The sequence below is a fragment of the Lepisosteus oculatus genome, chromosome 1 (assembly GCF_040954835.1).
Source record: "Lepisosteus oculatus isolate fLepOcu1 chromosome 1, fLepOcu1.hap2, whole genome shotgun sequence".
Lineage (NCBI taxonomy): Eukaryota > Metazoa > Chordata > Actinopteri > Semionotiformes > Lepisosteidae > Lepisosteus > Lepisosteus oculatus.
Window position 1 is genome coordinate 68,041,321 of NC_090696.1, and position 16,754 is coordinate 68,058,074.

Consider the following 16,754-nt stretch of genomic DNA (forward strand, 5'->3'; position numbering starts at 1 on the left):
TTATAATTTGAATAAATATTCAAGCCCTTTTGTTGCAGCATCCTTAAAATCAGTTCAGGCGCAAAACATTTGTTTGCATCTCTTTTTGTATGTTACCTCAGATACTGTAGATACGGAATTTCGAGCCACAATTCACATAGTGAAACAACAGATCGACCACAAAGACCATGGAGATTTTGAAACAAAACTGGGATAAATGTGGTAGAAAAACACACATCTGGAGGTTTACTGATCTCGTTGAGTACAGTGGATCCAACCATTAAGAAGTGGGTATATATACAGTATAACCTAGACTCTACCTAGATCAAGCCAATCTCCCAAACCACAAGGAAGCCACAATGAAGCCACCAGTGATTTTGAAAGATTCACAAAGTTCTGTGTCTGAGATGGTCACTAATTATGCATCATCAATATTTTGGTCTCCATATAAAGCTGTATGGGTAAGTTGCAAGAATGAAGCCTTTACTGAAAAAGACTCGTCTTACATCTTTTACATCTTATACCACAAGGTATTGCATTGCCTCCATGATTCAGTGATTCCAAAAACTGGTATGTCAGTAAGATGTTGGGGGTTGGTGAACAACTTGTACTTTTTATACTTTTCTATACTTGTGTTACAGAAAGAACACGTACTCTATGCATACCCAAAACACAAAAGACCTTATATCCAAGTAATGAAGCAACTTCCCTTAAATTTCATTGTAAAAATGTTGCTGAACTAATGTTATCTAGATAAGACTTACTACAGTTCAGGGTATTCCAGGTTCTACCAGTTAAAGGTTCATGCATATAAGTTAGCTACCTGTATAACGTCATCCTTCTGAGCCAATTTGCATGTACAAACATGACAAAGCCAATATATAAATAGCTGTGTTCATCTTAAGTCCAGGTTGCTTCACAATAGTGTATGTTACAGTTGTTAAGTTATAAATGAAGTCAAATCTAGGTTACATTTATATTAAGTATACATAGTAGATAAAATAACTTTAATATGGCAACCATTTCGAAAGCATTTGGACCCTTTGATGAAAGAACTAAAACAGAAGACGACTGTATTCTGTCCTGAGGTGACCCTAATGCTTTTATCTCTGAAAGCTTTTTGGAAATGCTGGAAAAAACATCATCCTCACAGATCAGTACTGCTTTCAGTGGAATTACTGAAAACTCCCCTGAAGAATTTCTGAAGTGCCGGGTGGATGAGTTAGCTGACCTCCTACAGCCTTTAATTCTGTCTAATGCTTGACTTGTCAGAAACTCCTGTCTGATGCCCTTGTACAGCTGAGCTCAAATCACAGCTTGTTGTGCCGATGTATAGAAATCTATAGTCTATAGTATAGTCTGCTCCAATCTGCTAAACAAGCCGTATATCTGTACAACGAAAGTTTGCAAAGAAAGTGAGATGATTCAACTGGACTGGTGAGTTAGTATTTCTAGTGTATTACATATATATATATTATAGTATCTATCAGCAAATTATCTAATTATACATTTTTTTTCAAGCCATTTTCAAACTTGGGATGTCTGGATATACGATATATAATACGAAATATGGCTGGCTCTGTGCAATGCTTTTAAGATTACAGTATGATAATTTGTACTTTTTTTCAGCACGACACTGTTTCTGTAACTCTACATATTTTATATGTTTTTGTGCCTATCTTTTTTCAGATATGAATAAAAATGGAGTGCGTGAAGTTTACTGAAAAGTGATTTGTGTTCAAGGGGAAAGGTTATGGAAATGTAAATAAAACACCTCTTTAGTTCACTGTCAGTTTTCACAGCCTTAATCCCCCGGACACGACACAAAACGTGACCTGGCTGGTTCCCATAGATGTCTAGGGATCATTATTCAGTCACGCTTCATATTTTTAAAGCTTGAGGGGAACACACAATGCATGCCTTCAAAACATGCCACATTTATTAAACGGTTAGATCAGGAGAGATCACTTCAGGGAGCTCACAAACCCATAAAGAAATTATATTTTTTATTGTAAAATACAAATGCTAAAATGTTCAGCTCATGGATGTAAAAAACAGACTGCTTCTCTGATTTCCACTTGGGGGAAAAAACTTTCTATATTACACAGTAGGTGTTTGACTTATATTTATGTGCTTTGCTCTATGCTGATATGTTATGCTCTCCAAAATAATTTTAGAAATTTCCCTACCGTTTGACTAGCACCTGATCCTGTATTTTAAGATCTATACTGAACTCTGCGCATGACACACTTATAGGTCCTTTTTTATTTAAAACATACGTAAAATGCGCACATTTTAAACCCCGTATACAGCAATGCAAGTTAAAGAAATGAGAAGGTGCCAGGCAGATTAAACACAGAACACTTGGTTCAGTAAGTGACAGCCTAGGACAGGTTTGGAAACACTCCCCCAGGATGTCTGAGGTATACATGTACAGAATGTGCTCTCAGGGGAACAACCTGTAAGCCTGTAAAGCTGAGAGGAGTCTTCACTCACCTCTCTCGTCAGCACGGCGATGAAACAGCCATTGGCCCTCTCGCATGGCCCCAGCCTGAAGTAGTTTTCTCTGGCGTTGTCGACCTCTGACATGCAGCACAGAGGCAGGACAGGAGGGCTAAGTCTGTTGGCACCGTGCAGAAAACATTTTATTTTAAACCTTATCGTTAAAACTTTATAGAGGCTGGCGGAGAGTGATTTACAGTGCAGTGTTAGTCCGCCATGCAAGTGCTTAAGCAAAGGAAATGCTGCTTGCTCAAGCAGCGAGAGACTGTTCGGCCACTGCGACCGTCAAAGCATGCGCCTGACGCTCGGCTGCTTACCTGTAAGGCTGCGCCTTGGTGCCCTCTGGTTTGAACAGCAGGGCTTTCCTCACCACCCCCTCGTTCTCCTCCGGGTGCACCGAGCACGTGCAGTACACCACGGCCTGCGCCTTGGGAACTGTGGACCAGAGACAGCCAGACCCCATGTTCAGGCAGTTCAGCTACAGTACGACCCCCTCAATTCAGATAGGGGGTGTTTCCTTCTGTCCCGGAAATGGGACGACATGCCCGGGATTAAAATCATTAGAAAAAATGCTATACTCTACACACTGAGGTGTTAGTGGGGCCAGCAGGGGGCGCTCACCCTGCGGTCCATGTGGGTCCTAATGCCCCAGTATAGTGACGGGGACACTATACTGTAAACAGGCGCTGTCCTTCGGATGAGATGTAAAACCGAGGTCCTGACTCTCTGTGGACATTAAAAATCCCAGGGCGTTTCTCGAACAGAGTAGGGGTGTAACCCTGGTGTCCTGGCCAAATTTCCCATTGGCCCTTATAGATCATGGCCTCCTAATAATTCCCATCTATGAATTGGCTACATTACTCTGCTCTCCTCCCCACTGAGAGCTGATGTGTGGTGAGCATTCTGGCGCACTATGGCTGCCGTCGCATCATCCAGGTGGGGCTGCACATTGGTGGTGGTGGAGGGGATCCCCATTACCTGTAAAGCGCTTTGAGTGGAGTGTCCAGAAAAGCGCTATATAAGTGTAAGCAATTATTATAATTATTATTACTGATTGGTACAAAGGACCAATCTCCCTGGGAAAAACTAAGGTTGTTGCTGGAAGAGCCAGCAGGGGGCGCTCACCCTACAGTCTGTGTGGGTCTTTATGCCCCAGTATAGTGATGGGGACACTATACTGTAAAAAGGCGCCATCCTTCGGGTGAGATTGGTCATTAAAAATCCCAGGGCGTTTCTTGAAAAGAGTAGGTGTGTAACCCCAGCGTCCTGGCCAAATTTCCCACTGGCCTTTACCAATCATGGCCTCCTAGTAATCCCCATCTATGAATTGGCTTCATTACTCTGCTCTCCTCCTCACTGATAGCTGATGTGTGGTGAGCGTTCTGGCGCACTATGGCTGCCGTCGCATCATCCAGGTGGGGCTGCACATTGGTGGTGGTGGAGGGGAGTCCCCATTACCTGTAAAGCGCTTTGAGTGGAGTGTCCAGAAAAGCGCTATATAAGTGTAAGCAATTATTAATTATTAGTATTATTAAAAGGACAGAGTGGAAGAGTACTGGTTAAAGGGCATTCTCCTGAGCGTGACACTAACATTACTGCCAGCTCACTCAAATCAGCACACCTCTGTATGGTTTGGGCAGGCTCGGTGGCTATAATATTTCACACTATTTCTTTCAGAAGACAGGAATGGTACTGTACAAGTCTGAAGGTGAGGTCTCTGCAAGTGGCATGCTTTGCCACATCGTAATCATTCAGGCCTCGGTCCAAGACTCCGTGCATTCGGGCACTGCAGGTCGTTAAGATCCACGCTGGTGGTGGATTTCTATTTTTTTACTTTATTTTGCACTCCGCAACAGAGGAGACACAAAGACCACGCACACACATTCTGTGAACGTGGCAGGCCGTCCTGTCACGCCGAGAGCTTGCAGCACGAAGAAGAGAGCCGGGGAGTTTCACTCTCACTGCAGAGTCACTGGTGCCTTTAATGGACCGGCTCCCCGGGACCCTCACATGAAATATTTCTAACCCACAAGCCCGCCTGCTGCAGACTGCCCCTGAACATAGGAATCCCCCGCAACTGTTGATATGGGAAGAAACTGAAAATCATAAAACATAAGGACCTTGATTCACTGAAAGTTTAAAGTAATTTAATGGAGCCTTTTCAACTCTGCGCAGTTCTCACCTAATTTAATGTAAACTCTGCAAAATTACTGTGTGGATTGTTTATTGTTATTTTTCCTGACATTATTGGGTTATGCAAATCCAGCTTTCAGCATTCTGCTATCAAAATTATTATTTTATATATAATTGGTTTAGGCTGATATGAAACATATAATTCTTTCTTTGATATGAATTAAAGCAGCTTGATTCCAGAAGATCAAGTAAATTGCATTTCTGCATCCCATTACTATTACAAAAAGTGTTATTAAACATACAATGCCCCAGTATAAACGAATTGAATTAAATATGAAGAATTACATTCACAATATACCTAGTTTAAATAACTATCAAGTAATATTCTATTGTTTATTAATTTGTGCCTCATTTGTTTATCCAAGAAATGTATATTTCTTTGCTTTCTACATCTGTTATAAATATTCACCAGATACTTAGATGAGTTCTCTGTGGGACTGTGCCTTACAGGTCACACTTGTCAATGTTTAAACACTGTGACACAGAACAGACGTTAACATATCTGAATGGGCAACACTCCAAGTTAGACGATCCAGCCATTCCTAGAGAAAATTAATCTATTAATTACAATTAAGTTTATTTAGGAGTTTAAATCTAGCTACTGTCCGAAATAAAATGTCCTTGTCTTGACTGCATACAGTATCCACAACACCTTCCAACACACTTTCCTCCTACTGACATCTTCACATCAGGCAATACAGTTATGGTTTTACCGTTCAAGGTAAACTCAGTTTCATGTATTAAAATGTATGCAAAGGCGCTATGCAAAGCCATGGTCATGTACTACGAAAACAACATTGGCTGAATATAAATTAAAATTACTGATAGATAGTGCAGACTCTGTGCAGAGCTGAAAACTAACATATAAATTGTAGATGGCATCACACTAATAATGTGTAAAATCTCATCTTCTGCAAAAGTCATGACTTTATTTTGTTTCCTTTGTCCTGTAAACTCTAATGTGCAGTTTTCTAGGCTGACAGAATAATAAGTCAGCCTACAGCCTTGCAAACAAAGAAGCAGAGCTTTCAGGATTTTTTGGAACATCCATCTTGCAGAGAATATACAGGGGAAACATGTTCTAAAACAAATAAACAATAGTGTAGCATTCAGTTTTGCCAGGTCAGTCTTAGTACCAAGACTGAGAAGCTTAAAAAATATATAAGTAATAGGTTTATTCCATGCTGAAAAAAAGAAGAAAGAAAACACAAAGTTTCGGCGCCGAAACGTTGTGTTTTCTTTCTTCTTTTTTCCAGCATGGAATAAACCTATCACTTGTTCCTTTGCAGCCTACGCATGCTGACGCAGCTACCCACCTGAACTACTTAAAAATATATAGACTAATTATACATCTCACTTTAGTTTTGCTACATATTCTATTCATGCCTTTAAAGGGTATTTTCCGGGAGATGTTCTTCATCTTGTGGGCTTTTCCACTAATCCAGCTGCACTAGCTTGCCTCTCTCAGGGTGATGCTTTGTTTACTCTGCAAATAACATTGCAACCTCCCTTCTGTTTTGATTTGCAAAACTCAAGTCTCAACTTGCTCCTGAAAGGTACGGAACAAATTTTACAGGTGCCATGAAGGAAGAATGCCCCAGCCATCTCAGGGTATGGGCGGTTAAATATGCATTGTGGCAACAGTCACGAATATGACAGCAATACAAGCGACATACAGGAGGTGAGACACAACACTGTGGTTCAGCAATCGCTGAAGAACAAAACTGGGAATGAATATGAATCTCTTTATACTTCCTGTAGGTGTGGTACTGTACTATAACTCATCACACAATGAAATATCCACATATTCAAGAATGATCTACATTGAGATCCGTGTGGACAATTACATGGAATGAATATGAATCTCTTTATACTTCCTGTAATAATAATAATAATAATAATAATAATAATAAACTTTATTTTATATAGCGCCTTTAAAGGTGGCTTCTCAAAGCGCTTTACAGGATGACAATAACAATAAATAAGAAGACTACAACAATAAATAAGATTTCACAAGACAGGACACAATTCTAATTACAACAATACAACAATAAGAATAGAGGAGACCGTGGAAGGTGGTATTAAGAAGAGCAGAGGGGTGAAGAATGGAACCAGTTAAGTAAAGGCTTTTCTGAAGAAGAAGGTTTTGAGTCTGGATTTGAAGGAGTTTAGAGAAGGTGACTCTCTAATATCCTTGGGCAAAGAGTTCCAGAGCTTGGGGGCATAGCAGGAGAAGGCCCTGTCGCCCATACAATGTAGACGGGCTTGGGGGACAGTAAGGAGGGCAGAATTAGGTGTGGTGTGGTGTGCTGTAGGTATGGTACTGTACTATAACTCATCACACAATGAAATATCCACATATTCAAGAATGATCTACATTGAGATCCGTGGGACAATTACATGGTCTTGAAGTGTAACACTGTCTTATTTCCTGTTCTATGTCAGAAGTTTCACATTTTTCAGAAATATTTCAGCAATTGCTTGAGAGTCAGAACAAATCCTAGAGAGACTAAGCTCACCAATGCATTGGACAACAGACTGGGGAGCTTTTACCACTTAGCAATAGTCAGCTGCAATTCGTACTCAGTGCTAAATAAAACATTAGATCAATAAGAACTGACACCGACAAAGCTTGAAGTATAATTGTGATTTACGAAACAATACCTTATTTGAAAGCAGGGTGTTTATTTCCCCTCAAAGAAATATTGTGCAGTAAAACTAAATGGACAAAGTCAAAACAGTTTGAAATGATCCGTATTTAATTGAACAAAGGGACCAGCTCTCCACCTTACTTGAAATAGGTTACAGTCTTCCTGATAAATGAGAGCAGCTCAATGAAAATCAGTGCTATTAAACATTTATCAAATCAAAGGACAGCAGGAGAGAATGTTTCATTTACCTGGGGACAAAGGAACTGCACAATATTGTTTTTTATTTCCTTTCAAACTTGACCTTCAACACTCGGTTCTTTCAGAGGTTCTGCTTAGAGAACAATTCCTTCTCAGTCTCCAGCTGAACCTTTTCTATGACCCCAACAACAAATAAGAAACTTAGTCAAATTTAAAAAGAGCACTGAAGTGCTTGAGGGTTTTCTCATCCTATTTCTATAATTCATGCTCTCCGCTGTACCTAGGAAAATTAAAACAGACAGGCAAAACACAGAATCCGTGAAACGGGAATAAGACATTTTTATTTATGGTTTATAAAAATGTCTGCACTTTGAAACAAACTACTGAAACACAGATATTTTCCGACACATAAAGGAGTTTTTGATCATCATAATTATGAAAATTAATATTACTAATGTATTCCAGTGAAGTACAGTATCCTGTTTCAAGAGACCTAGGTTTGGGCCTTCCCTGGGATTTCATGAGCTTGTCTAGAGCCATTACCAATGCTAAACTACTTGTTACTATCCTACTGTCATCTACCGACCTACTAGTGTAAGTATGGAACAAACTAGCCAGCCATGTTGTTGAAGTTGAAACAGAGTGGCAAGAATCTACATCCAGCTTCTTCGCAGAATTCTGTTTTTTTTTATGAGCTCTTTTTCCCTGTCTAAATCTGTTTGTCAAAAATAAATGATTTTCAAGGCAGTATTCCCTTCTAGACATTAATATAGAAATACATCTCCTATAGTTCCAGACTATTGCCTCAAAGCTCTCCAGCTTTCACTACTTTCTGGCGATTACAGAATTTTAAGGAGACACTCTTTTTTAAACTTTGATGAAAATTTCATGTTGCGCCCACTCAACCGCGCACCACTCCACTTGGGCTTTTTTTTTCTCCATTACATACAAAAAGAAACTTTTGTAGTTCTGTGTAGGATTGGTTTCATCCCTCTCTTGCAGCCGGATCCATAAAAATAACCCACTTTCAAAAGCACCGAACGCTGGACAGTGGAGTGATGTCACCTTTCTTCTCCTTATTCAGCTGTCGCCATGGTGAGCCGGTATGGTGATACCATAATGTGCACAGGGTGGTGGCAGAGGTGGGGGAGAGGAAGAGCACTTAACCTTTTTCCTGTGCTACTACTCTGTTTCTTCTCCTTACAGATCCGGTCAGTTCTCCCTTCCCAAGTTCTGTAGTGCTAAGCAGACTGAAAGTATGTGACCATCCCCCTTGATGGGATGCTAGTCATGTTCCTGTGTTACAGCTGAAGTAGGACCTATATCTATACTGCGCATATCCAGCACTACAATATTGCTACTGAACCATGGTGTGGAAGATATCAATGTCATTGCTGGGATCTGTTAATTTAGATTTGGTAAAAGGTATAGTAGGACAGAATAAAGGTAACTTGCTTTAACAGCTGCAGCAACTAATTTTCCTCCTACAAGGTGTTAAGAACAGGAATTATCCCATCTAATGGGATGACTAATACTCAAAGTGTGAAACCAACTTTCATCACATAGGGAAGGACAGGACAAACATTCAAAGTGTTAAAGAAACTTCTTTACGAGCCTGTGTATTGTATATAAGAGCTGGTAAAACCACTGCAGCTGGTCTCCTGTGCAGGATAGACCCAGCGTGCGTTGCTGTTCCACTACTCAGCTCTATAAATCTGAATCGGCACGGGACTGTGTCCTGTGCCTCTGAGGAAGAAGTTCCCACAACACTCCCAGTCATTAAGCTGTACCCATTTGTACAGCATGAGCTGGGTGGATCGGAGTAATTTAGCATGGGACTCAAATCCACGGGCCTCCAAAAGCCCAGTGGCCTAACCAGTGTGCTTCCCCCATTTTAGTAAGCTTATGATTCTACAATTTGGCCAATGTTCTGGATGACACCTTAACAGCTGGAACCAGCTGCTTAAAACGATCTCCTACTAAAACTTCATACCAAATGATTGAACCCAGGCAAAAAAAAACCTCGTTCTCTTATTAGAATCATTATCTTTATCAATATGACTAAGAAGTTCCAGTCATTTTCATCCAGGATCCAGCGCTTTGCATTGCTGCTTGTTGGTACCAGAAGCTATAGACAGTAAACTCAAGATCTTTGCATTACAAGAGACCATTTTTTGAGGGTGGAAAAATCATGTATAACTTCATCACAGTCAAGTTTTCCATTGAGCTCAGACTCAACTGAAAGATATGTCATTGAAATGACAGATAAGCCTAAGAACATGTGTCTATTTAAAAAAAAAAAACATCAACATCACCAGAATGAACAAAACTTTTGTTAAAACAGATGAAGTGTGAAAGAACGATGAGAATTGTATGTAATTTATCTTTATTTAAAGGCTATGAATTCACACACGAGAGGTGACTCTTGTCTAATACCACTATTATTTAGATCATGTACAGTATCAGGTTATTTGTAAGGTGCCCAAGACTCCTACAGTATGAATACTTGCTTGCTTAGAAAGAATAAGGCAAAACAGTTTTAGGCCTGCGACTGCCTAAGAAATGTAAAACAATTCTTGCTACTCTGATGATGTCCTGACGAGACCAGGAGGTTCGTAGTCTTCAGTGTGGCCATGCACTCCCAGAGCTGTACAGCACAGGAGGGCTTTTCTATTTATAAACCCTTAAAAGCACAACACAGAATCATATGTGTGTAGTCAGATAAAAAGTGACTTGCATTTTTTAAACTAAATCTCCTGGTACCTTGCTGGTGGAGTAGCTACATATTGCACATGACAGGCAGGAGGTTTTTATTCCCCTAACAGGCTTCTGCTTAAGCCAAGCTGCCAAAAAGATACTGACATTTATTTATCTAAACTAACATTTCTCATAGAGCAGGCCTGACCACACTTTAGAGGTCAGTTTCTTAATTCAGAATTTAGGGCCAGAAAATGAAGAATAGCATCAGCTTTGTGGTTTTTCTAATGACTGTGGAGCTTTCAAGTCTCAGTGCACAACGGGTGATGAAAAGTCTCAGTCATGTATGTCCGTGATTCTGTTTCTTCTCCGAATACTGCAGCCTGCAGAGTTTGTTGCAGCTTTATAACCTGTGGTTCATAAAATTAGTGAAGCTTTCCTGAGTCACATGGGACTAAAATACCAACACGCTTGATGCAGAATAGAGGAATTTCTGATAACTAGCACTGTGAATACCACTTTGCCACAGACCTGGAATTTCTAGCAGCCTGCAAGTTAAATGTTGCTCCTGCTATGGAATGGGAAAGAAATATCCAAAGCTTGGTGTGACCAAGACAAGAACTTGCGAGTTCCCCGCCACATGACTCAGGGCATGACCATAGCAATTCACACCTGTGGCTGCGCACTGAGATGTCGAAGTTAACTTCACTAACTGCACACAATGCAGTGCAGGAAACTGACTATACATGTTAGAGAGCTACTGCAGGGCTACAAGGTCCGAGAGTAAAACAGAAGGAATCATCAAAAGGTTTACCGGCAAACTTTAACAAAATAATTCCATTGATCGAGCAGTCAGTTACTGTACAAGGCTGCATCAAATCGTGTCTAGGGATGGTTACTTTTTACTTCCTGAAACCACTGACCCCACTTCCTCTGCGATTTCACAAAAAAAGCCTGCATACCACACACGGGCCATCCATCACCAGCGCAGACAAGATCAAATGAAACACCCTCCGTGCACACACGTCAGAGCAAGAAAGTAATTTTGTGCACCATGATTAACGGCCTGCACTTTGGGAGTGTATCGTTTAGATTGTTTTCATGTGGTCTTATCTCACAATTCTAACTGTTGGTACACCGAGGCTATTCAGAGATGTGCACAGTAAAGGTGTCGCCATGAAATACTGAGGTCAAGCAAAAATCTAAAACAAAAAATGAACTTCTACTATAAGGACAGCTGCATTGTATGTGGCTTATAATGACAAAGATGCTTCTGTGTTTCTCCAGGACACTTGAGAGATATAAACGCAGAAAAAAGTAGTACAGCACTTTCACTGGCGAACTATAAACTTGTAATTTAAATCTCTTGAGCTTGTTTGATTTAAAGGTTTGGGTGGAGCTACATTCAGATATGACATCACAGAAGATTTTTGAGAATTTATTATGCGACAGTAATGGAATAAAAAAAACTCTTATTTTTTTACCACATTAGAAGGATAGTGTGTTAATTAAGCCCTATTAAAAAATGTGCAATCTTATCTGAAGGCGGTTTCCAGTTCCTATTCCCAAAAACAACCATTATGTCTGCACTATTAAAAGCAATAATTATTCTGAACATTGGATATTGAATCTGTGACCTACAGTAGCAATGTTCGTAAAAAGTCTAGGTTTCAGATGACTCAAAATTAAGAAAAAATATGATAAGCACAACAAATTTTACCTGGCAAATTATTGACTGACTCCGAGTCACATGAAAGCTAAAGTTTTTTCACCCAAATTTACTGTATTCTATCAGTAGTCAGCATCCTCGGCAACGTAATAGCTGAATATCAGCTTTGATCCCTGTGAAACAGTCTACCCTCGTACTTCCTTCCTCAGACTCTGAAGATCAAGGACCTAGTCAGTCCAAATATACCTTCCAGACAGCGGCCACATCTTTCTGTCAGTTACTGTCACTGCAAGTAACAGATCAGGACACTTTGTAAATCACTGTTAGACATCACACCTGTAATTCTGGAATCAAGTAAATAGCAGACAGTGTAAATACACTGATGCAGCATGACTGTTAATGAATCCCAGACATTTGTGCATACAGTGCTCATGTGCTGTGAAAATCGGATTGGAACCCTGAAGCATAAGGCTTTTAAAAAAAAACATTACCTTCTGCAATAATTCAACTTGTGAATCATTTTCTATAATATCTACATATATGTGTAATTGGTATAGCAAGTACAATAATTATTTGAACGAGTATCACATAACAGGCTTGCATGAGTACTTATTTTCCCCTTATCTGCGCCTGGAGATGGTTGCGTAAAAACTTACTTTCACGAGCACAAAAGGGCAACGCCTGCAGAGAATGGAGTACACAGCCACTGACGTGCCGGCTGCCAGTAAAACAGCAGAAACCGCTTTTCCTCTCATTGCAAAGTGGCACTCAAGCTCTCTATGAATTCACTCACCAGCTCTACTACACTGCATTCAGAGGGAAACGATACAATAACAACTGAAGGTTTGAAGGCGAGCACCGTGTTCGGAATCTCAAAAGGGTGGAAAATACCATTCCCTTAACACGGCCCGTTCATTGCAATCCGCAGCAGAACAGACGGCGCAAAACACTAATGTTACAATTCAGAAACAGTCATTTTTAATACATCTTCAGAACAGCAGCTGAAAGCATGGACTGAATCTACTTTGTGTGCAGTATGTACACCTGAAACGAGTAATGGCGTTTCTCCTCTAGCTGTTTTTTTTATTTGAATGTTGCAGTTGATACACACTGTATCCTGGCAAACTATTACAAAGCTACAGCACTTTGGAAACCGATTAAAGTCACTTCATTGGCATTGGTAAACATTCTGCGTTTCCTTGTACTTAGTAAAAATCATTGAATTAATCTTGAACACAGTTGAAGGGCACATTTTAAATGGTGGTTTAAGCCTGGAATAAGGATAGGGTTAGAGTTTCCCTGAAATCTGTTCATGATAGATAGAATAGAAAGAGTGTTCCCATGGTGTTATGTTTAATTTTTGTTTTGGATGGGTCAATGTTGGACTGTGCCTTTAACTAGGCAAAATACAGCACACTAAAAAGCCTAATATACAAATCCTAATGCACTTTTCTTAAATCCCCCATGTGACTTACAACCTTAATGCTATTTCAAGTCAAATATTAACAATTCATTACCTTTCACTAAAACACATTTTTCATTACTGCATTTGAACAGCATGTATACCTTGAATTCAAAATCTTCTGAAAAGAATACAGTGCTACACAACGTAGAAAGAGAGGAAAATGTTCAAATCAAATGACGCTATAGCTGTTATTATGTAATCTTACAAATCATGTAAGGGAATGCAGATTTAAAGGTCAGTGTTCCGATACAATTTCTGCATTGGGACAGCCTAATTGTAACTAATATTGAACTATACAGTAGAATGCAAAAGAACCCCCTCATTAGATCGCCCTCATCTGGAACTTTCCAGGTGACCTAGAAGACTTCATGGTTTTGGGGGAAATCTTTTGTGATAGGAGAAAAGCAAAGTGGAGGCACTTCTTTTCTGACACGGCCTCCTGTGAAGACGCCACAGCTTTGCAACGACACGTTTCCAAGAAAAAGAAGCAACCAGATTCATACCTTTGGTTGCCTGAGTGACTTCCCAGTTCAAAAGCCTGGGCTGCTAAATGAAAAGGGCTAAGGGCTAAATTGAGGTTAAAAAGTTAAAAGTTAAAAGGGGCTGTTCACTGTTGAATTCACAAAGAATACCACCATTGCTGTCAGAGCGACTGACTGCAAAATCCCACACTGCCACATGAACGAGGCACAAAGGGAAAAAAGAAAGAACAGATAAAAAAGTTTCTTGTTTTAGCTTATTCTTCACTGTGTAGAATAAAGAGAGATGATCTATCTTTTGGAAGCAGAACTGTTTGGCCTGCAGCATAACGTTTTTGTTGCGTTTGACATACAACAGCTGCTATTTTTTCTTCTTGCTCTTTATTCCCCACCCCCCCCATCAAGAGAAACGACATCCCCTGGACTTACACTTCACAGCGTGTATGAGGTCCTGAAGCTGCTGCCTGACCAGGGTGTTCAGCTTATCTTCAGATATGGACCCCTGAGACAGGTCCTGCAGCAGTCCAGCATCTAGACACATTAAGCACAGGCTGTCAACGCGAGCCTGCCAGAACACTGCAGGAAAGGAGAGTGAATGTGATTCCAAATAAAACGTTCTGCGTGCTTTACCTCCGCTGTCATTCAAGATGAACTCCACTGGGTTGCTAACACCTGTCGCTGAGCACTGAGGCATCACCAGGATGACTTTAGCCTTCTGTAGCCATGGGTCTGTGGGCTCGATATCTGTAAAACTCTCAGGGAGAAGCTTTACATCTGTGAAGGAGATTGAGAGAAAAAGAAAGAGAATCAGTCTGCCTCAGTGATTCCAATGACTGGTGCTAATTATTTTGCCACACACAGTACCGTCTCCCAGGTGGTTGACTCTCCCAGTTGTAGAAAAATTGATAAACTGGAGAATGAGAAAGAGAATTGTAAGTCAAATTGCAAATTGTGTGGAACCCACCTCTAAGTATACTGTTCATCACGTCTCCGTTTTAAAGGATAAAATAGTTTGCAAAATAGAACTCACACTAATCAGTAAAGTATGAGTGAACAGCAAAAATATATTTAGAGTGTATAAATCCTGTATTAAAACTCAGAACTGAATAAAATTCAGGCAAAGCTATGAGGTAACTTATTTATAACTGCTCAACTGCCGGGGCACCCTGGGAAAGCAGTGCGTCGATTTACTCCACTTTCTACAGGCTCTTCATTTTCAAGGTTGCGATAACTGGATAAAGATGATTTAAAGGGGGAACTGCAGTCCCAATTTCTCAGACCGGTTATTAAATCTCAGTGACAAAATAACATCATTGATGGTACTGAAAACTTTTACAAATCACGCATTAGGCACACAAATCGAAAAACATTTGTGAAGGGACTATAAAGTTGCCATTGTCGTCAAAACCCGCTGGTCTCGCCAGAGCAAGAGTTTGCGCAAACTGTGACATGAAGCGGCCCTTCCTGCTCACTAGTCACGTCATGACTAATGTCATGTAATATGCAAGCGAATTAAGCACAGGTTGTGCAGCGGACATGCAGAAAGTTTCGATCTGCATGCAGAGTTAATAAGTGTCATTTAATATCAAAACCGTCTTGAAGTCAAGAGCAACATTTCTATTGGATTAAAATATTCATTACAATTCTATTGCTTCTTTACAATGTAACAGGGCCACTTCGCTTCACCAGAAGTTTTGATCTGGTGAAAAATCGCAGAATATGGCGCTGCGCAGACCTGGAACTTGTGCCTGTTTTGTGATGTAAACTGGAACAGGTTTACCGTGGTTTGAAATGCACTCCTCAAAGCTGACTCTTTCTAACCCCCAAATATAAAAACAGTGGCAGTTCCCCTTTAATGATAGTAGCTGTAGGCTCATACTCTTGCACTCCATGTGTGAGAGGATCTCCTGCAGCTCTTCTCTGGCCTGGCTCACTCCACACACCCACACTCTGCCCGTGCTCAGCGTGCTCAGAGCTGCCATGTGGGCAATGGTGTAGCCAGAGGTCAGGTTCGCCATGATGACATCGTCGTCGTCGGTCAGCAAGGCCTTCACAGAGTGAGCAGCCAGACTGCGGGACTTATCCTACACATTCAAAAAGAGAGAAGAATTTGTATTTGGAGATTTGCTCATTTCCCTGATGTTTTCTTATGTATAAAAAATAAAGTTGCTTGAAGTTTTCCCATCAGCAGGAATGCCTGCTTCTGTAAGATGTCATCAAAACAGGTCATGTGTTTTAAGGCAAGATTACAAAAGCCCTTACAAGACATTGATATCTTAGATAAAATGCACAGGAATTTCTTTAAAACAGCAGGGCGAGTGAGGGAGGTGATGAGGTGTTGAAGTGATTGCAGATGTTGGAGAATAAGGAGGCAAAGCTGCTGGATCAGACAGAAGGAGAGGGAATTAAAATACAGAACTATGTACAGTACAGAAAGGCACAGGTACAGTTTATGGTGTTTCAGATTGCTTCTGAGTCAACAGAATTGATATTTGGCACCTCTGCTCACTCTACCTGCGGAGTGTGGATGAAATTCAAGAAGTTTGAATACTTTTCAGGATGTCAACAATTAAAGAATCACAGGAGAGGAGAATATCTAGTAAAGACTACTTTGATGTCAGCAATACTATCGAGTGAAACCACTATGACAATAAATAGGACATGATACAATAATAGAACTGTGTACCACATACAGTATCTATCACATAGCCAGCCAGTACACGTGAAAAGAGATAACCCAGACTGTGTTAACTTTCACAAACTGCAGACAAAAACATATTTAGCATTTAATCCTGAAGGTGGACGTCACAGCACAGAGGAACGAGGCTGGCGATAATATGCCATTAAATTCACCCGAGTTTGTCTAAGCCAAAGCAGTAAAATGTACCCGGCTTTTAGATGTTTAATCCTCAATTTAACAA

At 40.4% G+C, this 16,754-nt stretch overlaps 1 protein-coding gene across 2 annotated transcripts in view; it reads right to left on the reverse strand.

The window, feature by feature from the left end:
- LOC102696834 (putative methyltransferase NSUN7) overlaps positions 1-16,754 on the reverse strand; it is a 54,164-nt gene that overhangs the window by 6,353 nt on the left and 31,057 nt on the right. For both annotated transcript variants that reach the window (XM_015345980.2, XM_015345981.2), the window contains 5 exons: positions 15,713-15,917; positions 14,464-14,607; positions 14,263-14,364; positions 2,799-2,916; positions 2,476-2,599 (listed from right to left, as the gene is read on the reverse strand). In XM_015345980.2, the coding sequence (XP_015201466.2) occupies positions 2,476-2,599; positions 2,799-2,916; positions 14,263-14,364; positions 14,464-14,607; positions 15,713-15,917 (693 nt within the window). The remainder of the gene's footprint in view (positions 1-2,475; positions 2,600-2,798; positions 2,917-14,262; positions 14,365-14,463; positions 14,608-15,712; positions 15,918-16,754) is intronic.